At 51.1% G+C, this 14,400-nt stretch overlaps 3 protein-coding genes across 3 annotated transcripts; 1 reads left to right on the top strand and 2 right to left on the bottom strand.

The window, feature by feature from the left end:
- Positions 1-1,411: 1,411 nt before the first annotated feature.
- LOC100906216 (uncharacterized) lies at positions 1,412-5,563 on the bottom strand. Its single transcript, XM_018639880.1, has 8 exons — positions 5,462-5,563; positions 4,694-4,852; positions 3,264-4,562; positions 2,885-3,136; positions 2,483-2,726; positions 2,039-2,371; positions 1,749-1,954; positions 1,412-1,549 (listed from the first exon to the last, which is right to left on the bottom strand). Exons 1-8 carry the CDS (start codon positions 5,561-5,563, stop codon positions 1,412-1,414), a joined length of 2,733 nt encoding a protein of 910 aa, XP_018495396.1.
- Positions 5,564-7,347: 1,784 nt separating this feature from the next.
- LOC100902358 (bifunctional coenzyme A synthase) lies at positions 7,348-9,900 on the bottom strand. Its single transcript, XM_003744239.2, has 6 exons — positions 9,691-9,900; positions 9,385-9,505; positions 8,998-9,246; positions 8,665-8,879; positions 8,127-8,579; positions 7,348-8,018 (listed from the first exon to the last, which is right to left on the bottom strand). The coding sequence occupies exons 1-6, from the start codon at positions 9,898-9,900 to the stop codon at positions 7,710-7,712; spliced, it is 1,557 nt and encodes a 518-aa protein (XP_003744287.1). The 3' UTR covers positions 7,348-7,709.
- A 2,010-nt stretch (positions 9,901-11,910) lies between these two features.
- LOC100906070 (transducin beta-like protein 3) lies at positions 11,911-14,256 on the top strand. The gene has a single exon (XM_003744265.1). It carries the CDS (start codon positions 11,911-11,913, stop codon positions 14,254-14,256), a length of 2,346 nt encoding a protein of 781 aa, XP_003744313.1.
- The last annotated feature ends 144 nt before the right edge of the window (positions 14,257-14,400 follow it).

Below are 14,400 nucleotides of genomic sequence, written 5' to 3'. Positions count from 1 at the left end.
CGAAAAGACCATCGGGTCAATCAGGCATGGGAGACGTCCGGCATGAATGGGGCAAGCGTTCGAAGCTCGAGGCGGAGCGTCGGAACGTATCACAGAAGCAAGCCTGGGCAAAATCATGAGTCACTGCATGAGGACGTTGTTCGTTCCCCGGAGGATTTCCACCAGGAGTTTCCCGAGCTGATTGTGAATTGTGAGTCATTCCTCGAAGAAAACTTAAAGAGCTCACGAAATCCCGCAGTGTTGCAAGAATCGCGACATTCAAATCTCCCATGGATGTGGATGGTGGAAAGTCTGATCGATAGGATCAATCAAAGAACGAATGGAGACGAAATTCAGCGGAAGTTTCTCGCTCCTCGCTGAAGCACGGTCGTCATTTTGAGCATGGTGGGATCGGAGCCTCGATTCCCCAGTTCTCTGGCTGAGATGGAGCGGATTCTAGTCGGAAATCGAGAGCGATCAGGTGAATGTCCTCCACATCCCAGCAGATGTGAGACACGTTCGATGTCAATCCTTCTCGACGCCCCTGACAGTTCGAATCGGGCACCGTCTCCGGGAGAAATGTCTTCCAGAGATTGACTTCCTTGACTTGAGACCGGTCTCTGACTCTGCTTTCGTGATCCAGTGATCGCCAGGACGTCCCCCATCGCTCGCATGACAGACCCGACTCGGTATTCAGATGATATCAGGTTCGCGCTCACGGTTCGATCCAAGACCCTGCCTAGACAGGGATTCTCCCGGGAGCTTCCCAGGAAGACGGCTCCGTGGAATTGAAAATCATTTCATTTATTGATTCTGACATCCTCCGACTATCGTTCCAGGAAGATATCGCTAATCTGGATCCGTTTCTATCCTGAGAACTGATATCGCACATGCCATTTGGGATATTTTACCGGCGCGGCTCACTGCGCAACGCACCGGAGACTTTATACAATTTTTGGCGCTCCTAAGAATCTATCTCGGCTAGTCACCTGGATCAGCCCGAGTAAGCGAATCTGCGAGAGGGATGACTGGATAGGAGCAAACAGCCAAAAATTTTCGGAGCTTGGGCGGAAAATTCGGGCCCAGGCAATGGGGATTCGAACTCACAGCGACCTATAGCTGATTGAACTACTCTCCTGGATGAGGGTGAGTCTTGATTGCTTGACGGGATGTGCAGCCCACTAAGACGAAGCTTCCCTACAGCACAGCAGGAGTCTTGGGCGACGATTTATACAGAGACAGTCACAGTCGCATCCGTGTTTCGCCTGAGATAGGCTGCGAACGATACTTCAAAACGGATTAAAGTATGACGTGCGACCGTTGTTTTCTCAGTGATGTATTTTACAAATGAATACTTTCCCAGTTCCTTCCTGGGAGCTTGACAAAAAAAATGGTCGAGCATCCGTCACAGAGGATCGAATAAACCGATATCCTAGGCTGCTCCTTCGGATGCCTCCCCCGCCGAGGCTTCCGCCACCTTGACGAGCTCCACGCCAGCTGATTTCTTCAAATCCTCGACTACGTCATTATCGTCGACGCCGATTGGAACGATGACGGCTTCCATCATCTCCTGGGAATCGGGAAAAGAAAGTACGTCGTTATACCCCAATCGATTTCATGATTAGCCATATCAGACCAACTCTGTTTTCCAGAAAGATGGAGATCGTGAGAGGAAAACCAAGCTGCAAAGCGATACCCTGAGGTTGTCTTTCTTGTCTTCGATCTGGATATCCCAGAAGTTCCCTCATAGCTACTCGACTTTTCCATACCTCTCCCCCACCAGCTATAATCACGGCGGGGTCCGAAGGATCTGTGTCTACTTTGGCTTGGGGAGCGATTTCTTTGATGGATTCATCTTGGCCGTTTTCTCTCGAGTCCTCCAGTGGGGTCAGGACGGCCAAAACCTTCGCCGGACTCGGGTTCTCGCCCACGGGGTCAGTTCCGTTGCTTGTGCTCACTTTCCCTCTCAATTGGGCTGGAAAATCAATTTAAAGATTAGAATTCTCGATTTTCAAATGCATGCGGAAATGGCCTGTGGTCGGAATTGTGAGCAACGAACCTCGGGCGGGTGCGGGGTCACCGGTTATGACGCACATATCGTCGTCGTCCTCGTCGTCATCATCATCATCATCATCGTCGTCTCCCTCCTCGACAATGTCTTCATCACAATCGTCATCGTTCTCGTCGACTTCTTCGACTATTTCTCGCTCTCGGTCCGCGGCAGCTCCTCGGCCGATTGGATTGTTGTCGGCGGTGTCTGAGCTAAATGGCTCGACATCGTCTTCATCGTCGTCATCAGCCTCGGGTTCACCCTCTCCGACCCGGAGTTCCGGCTCCCTCGACGAGCATGGGCCTTCTCGCGTGATGACGACGTCGTCATCGTCGTCGTCGTCTGCAAGTCGGAATCCGGTTATGGGAATGAGTGCGGAGATTAAGACAATGTCTCGATGTGGACTTCGCCTGGCAGCAGCCGAGCGGGAGAAAATAATTATTTCAGACTGACCTGCAATGATCACGGCTGCGTCGGAACCGTTGGCGTGTTCCTGAATCGGTATCATGCGACTTCGTTTCGCGAGCGGCATCTCTACGTCGCATTCCATTTCCCCGAAGGCCTCCTCTTCATCCTCCGCGTCGAGATCTTCGTCATCATCGATGTCTTCGGCGTCTTCATCGAGATTCTCCTCATCGTCATCCTCGTCCGACGGCGTCACTATTTGCGTCCTCCCAAGCGCTTCACCGAGTTTCCTCTGGTAAGGGGAGGAGAGAGGAATGAAGGAACGAGAGGAGAAAAATTTCATTAGGCACCGATTAATTATTATCAGGCTGATCGGGGTGAGCTCAGTGTTAATGAAAAATTTGGAAGTGGATGGAAATTTCCCGAATGGCGTGATAGAATCGCGCGCACCTTTTGACTTTTGGGTCCTGGTCGCGATATTGCACGGATAGCTGCATCCATTTGGGCTTGCCGCACGCTGGGAACGTCGGTATTCGTCGCCTTTTCGAAAGTTTTCGGTGCCCGGAGTGAGCTCTCAATCGTCTGCGTCTCCACCGGACGCGTCCGCTCCGCTCGAGTCAACTGTAAACGTTTGATTTCTCGGTTGTGCTCGTGGAGAGCGTGTGAGTAACTCGTCGAGAATGCACACTCGACGGGATTAATCTGGAAGGATCAAGCTCCTAGTTAGATGCCGTAGGCTTCCTTGAGATCGGAACCACAATCTTCTGGGGAAAATCGACAAAATTATCTCGACAGAATAAAAAAGGGGCCAAGCTGCCTGAACACTCACGATGCCGCTGATTATCTTGTAGGAAGCTCTACAGGTTTCCTGCACACGGTGGTCGTCGTCGTTCATTCCCTCGGCCACGACCTTGCAAATCTCCGCCGAAGGCGGAAGGAGCGTGGTGTTGGGGTTTGTGCAGAACGCTACGAGTAGCTCGTAGATTAGATTTCGACAGGCGGGGCTCGTGCAGAAAACTCCTTTAAACGGCAAGGTCATCTCGATGGCGTAAGGAATGAGTTGCATGAGCAAGTTGCGAACGTGATCCTTGTCCCGGTGACCGTACGACAATACGACGGCGCGTTGGAGTTTGAGCGCTGCGCAAACCAGAACGACCTGATTCGGCCCCGTGTAGCTCGTCACGTCCTCACACGAGAGTTTGATAATTTTCATGAGCGAGTCTGGCTGATTTCTGTAGAAAGCAGACGGCGGTATCTTCTGCAACCAGTCACTCATCGCCTCGTAGATGTAGGCTCGCATGAAACTCAAATCAACCGATGCGTTCAACAGCGTGATGTCAAGCGCATCCATGAAAATCGGTATGAAGAGATGGTTCTTCAGGATGAGTTGATCACCGAAACGACAGATCAGCTGCCGTAAGACGGTCATGGTCTTGAGAATCAGAGACGGATGCAGGAAACTGAGATGCTCATCGCGTCCACCGGAAACGAGCACCGTATTCAAGAGCTTGAAGAGAGATTCAGTTGAAAAGCTCTTCGACAGATTCGACTCCAGAAGAGCTCCGATAACTTCCAATTGGAACGTGAGACGTCGCCAAAGGATCAACTTCGCCTGTAGATGATCCACTCCGTCCGGGAACGCGGTCTCCCCCGTGATTCCATATATGGTGCCTTGGAAGGATTCTTCGGTGGGACGGTCTTGAGTTTGACTATGAAGCCTCTCGGTGAGTAGGCAACTCCTGATCATGACGTCTAAATACGAGGTCTGAACGTCGTGTCGGGTTTCAGGATCGGCAACGCATGTCGATAACATAGCAAGTGTCCTGGCGAGAGCTTCACACGTGGCCTTGTTCAGCAGCTCGGCCTGGACGATTTGCTTGAAGAGGAATCGCTCCATGTGCTCGCGATTCGGGCCGCAAGATTTCGAGAAGAGAGACACAACTGACTGCGTCAGAGACAGCAAGCTACAGCTGACAGGGACTTTGGCCAGTTCTCGGGTGACCAGTTGGATTAATTGAGGGAAAACCTCGTGTCGGATGTCACGCAACATGTAGAGCATCGACTTGCACCTGATGACCAGCCGGTTCAGGACTCCCAAGCAGGTTTCAGCGTGGCTCTCGTTCGCACACTGAAAGCCGAAGTAGCCGGTCAGGATCCTCCCGACAAGGGTCGGTATTTGATCTCATAGGATTACGGATGGAATAATTTTCTTTGAAAATACCCTTGACCCCCGCCTAGCTCTCCATGGACACCGCTTACCATTCCGATGATTTGCTTGAGAAAAAAGACGAGATGCTCGCTGAAGATCTGATCTGGAACTTTGTCTAGAATCAGATCGAGGAGTATGAGGCCTTCGACGCGGCGAGCTTTGTTGGTTAGGAGATTTTTCACCAATGGGCATATTTCATTCAAGTGATGCTGGAAAGAGGAGGACGGTCAAGTTAGATTGACATTGCGAGTACCATGGGGTGCGTGCTCCTAAATATCTGGGTATCCCGATCCAGCCGGTGTAGAGATCCCTCGAAGCAGCTCATGCCATAAGACTTCATCGCTATCGGCTATGTAATTCTCCCCAACCCCGGAGACCGCGATATGTCTCGAGCCGTTAATTCAGGGGAGGGGGTACCGAATTTTTCAGAAAGAAGATACAGGAAACGTCAGGGAAGTAAGCGCCGCCGGTAAGTTCCGCTTTTAATATTATCATAATCGCTCATTCATTAAACCTTGTGATCAATCGCCCGTTCGAGCCCTCGAAATCTGAGATACCAGATCTCGAGAACTCGTTCTTCCTTTCTCGAAGAAATCTCTGTAGTCGAAGAAGTCTGCTCTCTGAGTGAGTGGCGCCATTCCGCCCCGACCCAGTCCGTAAACTTTCGCTGGAATATCAGCTCATTGGATATCTTTCCAATGTTCGAGGGATATTCGCCAGAATGCCCGAGCATCCCGTCTCGATAGCAAACACAGTTGTCTTTCGGAGACTCACGCGACTGACTCCGGTAATGTGAATCTCAAAATAACTCCACTCACTTTCGGCACTCCGATTCCAGGTTCCTTGAGACTTTCGTAAAATCGAATTTTCTGTTCGAGAGGTATATTTGTATTCTTCATGTACTGGATGAGAATCTGCATCTTGTCTCACTGAAGCGATCGCTTTCTAGAAGAAGGAAAAATGTTCCTATGTTATGAAACCGTCACAACGCGCTAAGCGCCACGAGCTGCGGTGGAACAGGAGTGATGATGGTGGTTGGTGGCGGTACCAACAACAACAAAGGCAATCCGGCTCGTAGGCTGCGTACGACGTGTTCTTGGACGCTCGTAAATATGCCTGGGACAGCGTAGAATAGTAGATATGTCAAACCAATTGGCACAACGTACAAGAAGAACGCGGGGTAAAATTGCGCAAAAATGGAATCTGTCGATGGGAGAGTGTATACAATGAGATTGATGATCTTTACTGTCAGTTTGTGCGGCCCCGGGCGGTCCCGTCCACAGCTTCCCGATTCTGATATTCACACCCGCGATGGGATACACCTGGATAAGATCTTTAGGCTGATCTCATGGGATCATTCAGGATCACGACAGTTCACAGATGGCCCAAGCCGGTTCAGAAGAGGGTTGAGCGGAGTTGCTACATGAATGATGTGTTGCCTCGAGTCAGTCTGGGGGAACGACACAAACGGTTCCACGACCGTCGATGTTAGAGGTCAATCGGACAGAACGCCATAGGCGATTCCGATCAGAAATGATGCCACCGAACCTGGCTATCCCCCCTCGAAATCCCCCCTTCCTAAGAGCAACACAGAACTCCGCTCTCAGCGTGGTGGCAGCACTGATTTCCCACATGAAGAGACTGATTGCAATACGTGATCCGGGCACAACTCCGACAAATCCGAGGATACGGATCGACAGCTGAAGCATCGCGAAGCTTCGGAACCTAAGCGGTTCATTTCATCAGCCGGACGGCCCAGGAGAAGCGATCTCGACCGCCAAACTGGACATATTTCGAGGTTTCCTCATTTCGTTGCTCTTGCCCCGGGCGCGCAATTCCTCGAGTATTCAATCATGCCCTGCTCCGACCAGCGATCGTGTGTTCAATACTCCCTCTGACGTGCTGAATTTCACACGCTCGATCCTTCACTTACTATCGGAGCTCATTCGGTGCTGGCGAGATCGACACCGCGTTCCTCCCTGAAACCGGAGACCGCGAGAAGCCTCCATTCCCTTGATGCATTCCTTCCGGGCACTTATCGAGCTCCAGACCCGACTCCTCGAATTTTCTGATGTTCCCCTATGGGAATGGGTCTCCTGTACCACGAACAACGACGCACAGATGCCATACTCTGGTCACCGAGAGCTCTCCGCGAATGGGTGAGCCGACCACAATCAATCTCTAGCTCGTCAGAGGTACATAGGTATGTATGTGGTTTCTGCGGCTCAGTGGCTTCCTCATGCCACCATGCCATAAGCTAGGGCTAAGCTCTGCGCTGAGAGAGTAGCTCTTATGACATACATAACGAGATATGACTGATTGTGAGTATGATATAAGTAAATCAATGGAGCTGACAAAAAGCTAGAGCTCGAAATATATCATGGATCAAGATGATGATAATCGAGTCTTCCTAACCGCTGCATGCCGAGTCGAGCCATGTAAGCGGACCACAGCTACCTGAGACAGCTCTCTTCGCACAAGGGGCGGCTGCTCAACATTCAACACTGCGTTAGTTCCATCCACAGTTTAGGAGAGAATCTGTGGATATTGGAAATGGAGAATGTGATGCCTTCAAATTGTCTGTGCTTCTGCTCAAGGGAGCAGATACCTGCATCCGCTTATCCACACTGATGATCTGCTTCAGGGAGGTCCTTTGAGTCTCGCGAACTTTCCGTTCAAAGAGAAGACGATCCAGAGCAGGTCTGGTCCCAGAGGGCGCTTTATTTCTCTAGGTATTGAGAAGGTTTCGAAAAAATATGATTTATACAAAGCATGAAGACGAAAAGCCAGTTCTCATAGATGCAGTCAGATATAGCATTTTTCGGTGGTACCACCAATGTTACTGGTGAAAGACCATAGGGTTATGGTGTAGAAGAACAAACCATCAGGGATATCTATAAAAAGTGTCTCTAAATCAGTTGTGTCTCGAATGGAGCTCTGGTCGCGAGACACAGAGACCGGATCCGTATAAGATCGCAGCATTAATCTACACCGAGTCATCTCCCCTGCGAACTGCGTAGTCGCTCGAGATATTCGGAATCCGCGCTCAATAAAAAAAATAGCCATTCAACGGACGTACTTCTGGATTGCCTCAAATGCTCGACGAACTTGCTGTTGCGTCACTTCTTTCTCCCACATCGACGATAAAACAATGTGCGCTTTCTCAATGAACATTTTCGCCGGTTTCTGCGAGCGGATTTTCTTCAGGGCAAGTTCATGATCACAATGATCCCTCTCCGTGACACGACAAATCGCTTCCTTTTCCGAAATGAGCGAATACCAAACCATGTGAGTCAGACGATCCCAGCCTCCCTCAAAGAGCAGAGCAGCTTCTATTACCACAATTCTCGCTCCAGCCCGACCAGCTTCCTCAATCTGGAACCGAACACGAATTAAAATTTTGTCCCTGGTATCTACATGAGCATATCCTCCATGATTTCAGATCTCCCGCTGGCGGTGAACGAACTTCGAGCAAGCACAAACCTTCTGCCGGATCAATCGCTCAATCTCGGGCCACACGAGTCCGTTCAATTGCTCTCGCTTCTTCGCGTCCGCGAAAATGATCGCTCCGAGCGCCCTTCGGTTGATGCTCCCGTCCTCCGCGCGAACGCTTGCCCCGAAAGTATCGACGAGCTTCTGGTTCAGAGCCGTGCCAGGTTTGTACGTTTCGTGACCGAGGAGATCCGCGGAGATGCAAGAAGCTCCCAAAGTCTCCAGCGTTTTCGTGATGTGCGTTTTACCCGTGCAGATACCTCCCGTGAGTCCAATAACGAAGGGTGATGGCGGAATATTCGGGTTGGGGCTCGGCTCTCGGAGAATTCTGCCGAGTAGTGCGATGCGTTGCGAGGAAGACGAGATTTTGTCGTCCATGAATTTCTCGAGCTTGTTGTGGTTTGGCAGCAAGGACACGTTAAATAGCGCCATCGCGGGGAAATTCTGAGGAGAACGTCGGCCATCGTCATAATGGTATTCACGATGGAAAGTATCTAGGAAATTGTTTGAGACCTATAGTAGCAATTACCTTCTTCGCGCGTTCCTCGTTGACCTTGTGGCCGCCCTTGATCGTCTCATCCGAGACATACAAGCATTCCAGACTGGGATCTTGAATTGTTGGCCCGTAGGGATCGTAAATCGGGGTGACGTCATAATTCAAAGTTGGGTCCATATCCCGCAGACATTTCTTTAAGGCGTCGATTCTGACCTCCAGGGGTTCAATTAACTCCCACAGGAGCTTGTCTGGAAGGAAGGAACATGAATGAACATGAATATATGATCCAGAATCCAGAGGATTATTATCCGAATAGACGATCAGAACCGGAGCAGGCAATGACATTGATTGATCTTGCTAACCTACTTTTTATCATGTCGCCATCGGTAACTCCGACCACTAATTTTTCCGTCGCTCTTGCTACCGCGGAACTCAGGAGAACCTTGTGTCCGAGATGCAACCTGTCGAAAGTTCCTCCCAAACACACGCTCTTGAAGCTGGCGGAATTTGAGCTCGTCTCCGGCTGATCGTCGTCGGACTCCAAGGTCGTCGACGGCAAAAAATGAATTTTCGGACAGATGGCGAAGTTTTCCTTCACGTAGTCTTCGACATGATCTACGAACAAACATCCACTTTAGATATCAGGCATTCCATGCTGCGATGAGGAGGGTGAGCCGGAGGAGGACCCCCTCGAATACTTCGTGGGATAGAGAACAAGGAACAAACACTCCTCAGTGAACCTAGAAAACTCACGGAAACCGCTCTGAGCTAGCACGACTTCCACGCTGTTGTTCAGATGTGTTTCTCGAAGCTCGACGTTCTTCAGGAATCCTTGAAGCACTCGGACGTCGAGGTGACTGCACTCTCTCGCTGCCTGCGGGAAAAAATAATGTCAGAAGCGCTTACGGTAAACAGTACGGAGAGGCCAACAAGGGGCAGGTGAATGCCGAGGTGACCCTAAGAAATCCGGGTCACCAGTCACCAGATGCTCGGGGCATGGAACTCTGAACGCCGAGTCTTCGCCGGGGGTCGTGTCTACGCATGGCAACCGGTACTCACCTCTCCGTATATTCTGGGAATGAGACTGCGTAACTGCGAAATTTCGCCGAGAGTGAATGCGGTTCTCTTCAGGGGCCACTGGTATCCGGGTTCGAGGCGGATGTAGAGGGTCTGGTCCACGACTTGCCGGGCTTCGCGCAGGAACGGAGCCACATTCTTGAGGATTTGACGGATCGGGGTCGCGATGACCAACAGACCCGTGTGAAACATCTCTGTAAAGGAAGGAGCGTTACTGCTCAACGTGTTCGAATTCTCTGACGGAAGGAAGTGACGTTCGATCGCTGAACGCTCCGTCACTATCGGAACTCTGGAATCTCGCCCTTGCTCGAAGGTATCGAGACAGCTCCGCTCCACGACACAGTTCGAGAATTCACCGAGGGTACACTCGGAGCTATTGGCGTTGGTCGAAACTAGAAAACTCCGTCGACCATCGTCCGCCGAGAGCTCAGAGGAAGGATAGAAAACAGGATCGAGGCAACATTCTTCCCGGTTCGGGGCTCAAGTTTTCCCGAGGCACAGCAGTCAGACACTCATTCCGTTGTAAGAACTCACGTCCTTTTGCCTCGTCGCCCATGTCTCGATCGAAAGAGGACACTCTTGGCTGACCACTTATCTTAACCAAACCACAGACTGTCAGATCTGCTGACGTGCCACCGCTTACCTCCAAGAGCTGAAGACGTGGAGAGGAGGTCTGAAGTGAGAGCTTCGCGGCCTCTTCACAAACTGTACGAAGAATACCACATCCGGCAGGAAGGACCAAGAGAAATTACTTCCCTTGCAATTCCAATTGTCTATGTGCACACCGCACAGCTTCTAGCAGACCAGTCGAATCAGCCTTACACAAACGCATGTGTGCCGTTATCAGGAGATCGTAAGCGCAACTCTCGAAGGTTCGCATACGGTGAGATGAGCATGCCTTGGACTCGCATCGCTCCCGCAGCGAAATCGCGGCAGGTACTCAATCCCCGACTCGGGAGATGAAGAGCAAAGATGAATGCTGGACCGGCGTTGTGTGGGAGTTGACTGAGAAAATCTCAGACTTTCTCTCCGAAACTGCTACAATGGAAGTGCGCCCGCAGAATGCATTCACGAACACATGGATACCTCCTGAAACAATCAGCGAAGAGAAGCGAACTCCGAGACGCGCGGGAGCACGGAGACTGTGTGCCTCATGGGATACACTATATCTGAGCATGCGAATTGCGGATAGAAACCTCCTGCGGAGGGTAGGGTCGCTGCGAAATACCTCGGGAAGGTGCCAGAGAAGTCGTCTACCCCCCAATGCTCAACAGATCGATCATGTAGATGATCTTTGCTTTATGATTTTCAGAATTCGGAAGCTTTAAGCAATTCTTGATCTTTTCGCGGAAACGAGAGTTCTTCAGCGGTGAGGAATCACCGAAGGCTTGGTCTCTTCTTAGACAATCAGATCTCTTGAATTCATCCATTGTTCTTCTGCGATGCAGAGTCCGAATGCTAATCGCGCACTCATGACGGTGATGCAGACTCTATCCCAGTCGCATGTGGTGATCAGGACCTCAGGATATTTTTGCTAAGCAAGCTGTCGATCTAGAACAGCGGCATCGCGCGTCAAGAGCCGAATTCAGGGTCCGAACGAGTGCTAGAAATCCTCGGAGGCCACTGAAAACTGTGAACTGGGGCGGACCGTTCTCGTCCAGACGTCAACGATTCCTCAGATTAAGATATCATTGCATTCGGTACTCCTTGAATGAATATTCCAGAATCCGCTACACCTGTCGCGCAGAATCCCGCTCGGCTGGACTCATATCTCCCAGTAGAACCCATAATCATTCACAATTGACGGCATTTCTTAGGAATCGTGTGAAATGCCCGACAACATGTGTTTCCCGCAATTTCCCCGGGGACTGTGACAGGTCGAGGGTCCGAGGATTATCACTGTTGACAATCTCGAGGACTGTAAGGAGCTGCAATCTATCATTCGCCCCCAACCGCTATAATTCGGAAAATCGTGGAAAGCTCAGAGCCTCAGGAACTTTCTCTTTTCTCCAGCAGAGATCATCACTGTCATCGCAAGCTCCGTCTGGTAGTACCTCCCCCTCTGTGTCTGTCGTCCCCAGTGGCACGTGCTCGCTTTGTTTTGGTTTCTCCTTCTCAACATTGATCAACAATAGTGTGGCCGCGCAAGTTGGGGGAAACTCTGCGATACTTCTCGAGGATCAGTGATGTCAAGTTGACAACATGAAAGAAGTGCTCAAAGTCGAACGCCAGATCAACGCTTTCTACGCCGGGGGCGATGTTTTGTGGACATCGAATGGAGAAAAACTTTTTTGTCAGTCTGGATCGGCGGTGAATCTCGTCAATGTCGGAGATGGGCTGGTCGACTCGGTTTTTCGACTCGGTGAGGAAGAGACGGTGACCGCGTTGTCCCTGTCTCCAGACAACACTATACTGATAGTCGCCTCAAAAAATGATCTCCTGCGACAATTCAATTGGCAGGAGTCCGGCACCGAGGTCCGTCGGAGCTGGAGGACCATGTTCAAAACACCGGTCCTGAAGCTCGAGTTCGACGTGGACAATCGGATGTTAGCGTCCGGAAGTGCAGATGGTGCCCTGAAAGTTTGGGATGTCGTATCCAAGTATTGCACGCATAACCTTAAAGGCGCATCTGGGACCTTCACCATGCTGCGCTTCCATCCAACGAAACATTTATTGTACGGAGCGACTACCCACAGCGGAACGCTTTTCTGCTGGAATCTGAAGGACTCTCGGTTGGAGCAACAATTGGAGGCTCACACCTCGGTCATCACGGATCTCCAGTTTGTGGACTCGAAGGTCGCCTTGACGTCATCCAGAGACAAGGTCGTCGTTGTCTGGGACATTGAAAAACATCAGGAGATCCGAAGCATTCCCGTATTTGAGAACGTTGAGAGCCTCATGCTTTTGAGAACAGAAGACGCTGGTTTCGCAGAAGGGCATTTCGTCACTGTCGGCAACAAAGGCGTCCTGAAAGTATGGCACATCGCGAGCGGTAAATGCGTAAAAGAACAAGTCGAGGAGAAAGCCGCCGTCCTGGCCTCAGAAACCGACACCGTCGTTGTGAAGGGAATGTTCAACCGAGAGATCGGTTCCTTCGCCGTCGTGACCTACGAGCAGAATATCGTACTCTATGATGCCGAAGATTTCGAGCCCACGAAACGCCTCACCGGGAACTATGATCAGATACTCGACCTCGTTCTCCTGGGACCGGCTGCCGAGCTCCTCGCAATCTGCTCGAATTCCCCGCTGATAAGAGTCCTCAACAGAACAACAGGCCACACGTCGCTTCTCAAGGGACACTCCGACATTGTCCTCTGCGCAGCTGTAGCGGGGTCTTATCCGAATCTGCTCGTTTCCGGGAGCAAAGATCAAGATATCCGGGTCTGGGGCTGTCAGGAGAATGAAATGAAATGCTTGAGTAAGGGAAGCGGACACACGCATTCGGTCGGAGCCGTCGCAGTTTCGAAGCTGAAGGCCGACGTCAAAGGCAACATCCAGATCTTCTCCGGCGGTGAAGACAAGACCCTGAAACTCTGGAGCTACAACCTCGATAATAATTCGATCTCCTGTCAATACACGGTCAGGGCTCACGAGAAAGACATCATGTCTATCGATACTAGCTCGAACAACCAGCTGGTGGCCACCGGTTCCCAGGACAAAACCGCGAAGTTGTGGAGAGCGGCGGATCTGTCGGAACTCGGAGCTTTCAGAGGTCATCGTAGAGGAGTCTGGTGCGTGAAATTCTCGTCCGAGGAACCGATTCTCGCCTCGTCGTCCACGGACACCACGGTGAAGATTTGGAGTATCGACGATTTCTCCTGCCTGAGAACCTTTGAAGGTCACGAGTGCTCTGTGCTCCGAGTGATGTTTGTCAGTAGAAGCCAGCAGCTGCTCACCGCCGGAGCCGACGGCAATCTCAAGCTCTGGAACATGAAGACGAACGATTGCGCGGGGACCTTCGACGGGCACGAGGGCAGGATCTGGGCCCTGACTGCGACCGCGGACGAGATGACTTTCGTGACCGGTGCGGCCGACGCAACGATCAGTGTCTGGAAGGACGTGACGGAGGAGGAGAAAGAAGCGGCGATGGAACTCCGTGAGAAACTTATTCTTGAGGAACAGACTCTCCTCAACTTCATCCAGGACAAGAAATGGTCGAAGGCGCTGAAGCTCGCGCTAAATCTCGAACATCCGCAGCGGACGTTGAACATCGTCAAAGCTATTCTCTATGAAGACCAAGCCTCCTCGAAGCTAGAGAAAGCCCTGCATGGCCTCGAAGCGTTCCAGGAGAACACGCTATTAGGTTTTTGTGCGACTTGGAATACTAACGCCAAGCATTGCCACGCAGCGCAGGCCATTTGTAGGCTGCTCTTGACTTCGCAAAAACCAACGGCTCTCTTGGAACGATGGAAAGACCTGCACGAGCACTGTGCGGGACTCCTTGTGTACTCGGAGAGACATTTGGAACGGCTACAGAAACTAGAGCAGCAATCGACGATTCTAGAATATATGTTGAAGAATATGCATGTAGCCGCGGATGTTGAATAAATTAAAGTTGGTTGACCGGATTCTTCATGCCGATTTCCTGAATCACACCGATCCGAGTTTGGCTTCCTTCATCGAATAGTTCGTTTTTCGTATCTCGTCCGAGCGACATCGTCCCCACGGAGAACTCCGCACCTTACGCTCGTG

The sequence above is a fragment of the Galendromus occidentalis genome, unplaced genomic scaffold (assembly GCF_000255335.2).
Source record: "Galendromus occidentalis unplaced genomic scaffold, Mocc_1.1 scf7180000077463, whole genome shotgun sequence".
Taxonomy (NCBI): Eukaryota; Metazoa; Arthropoda; class Arachnida; order Mesostigmata; family Phytoseiidae; genus Galendromus; species Galendromus occidentalis.
Note: the sequence above shows the minus strand (reverse complement) of the source record. Positions and strands in the feature narration are given on the sequence as shown.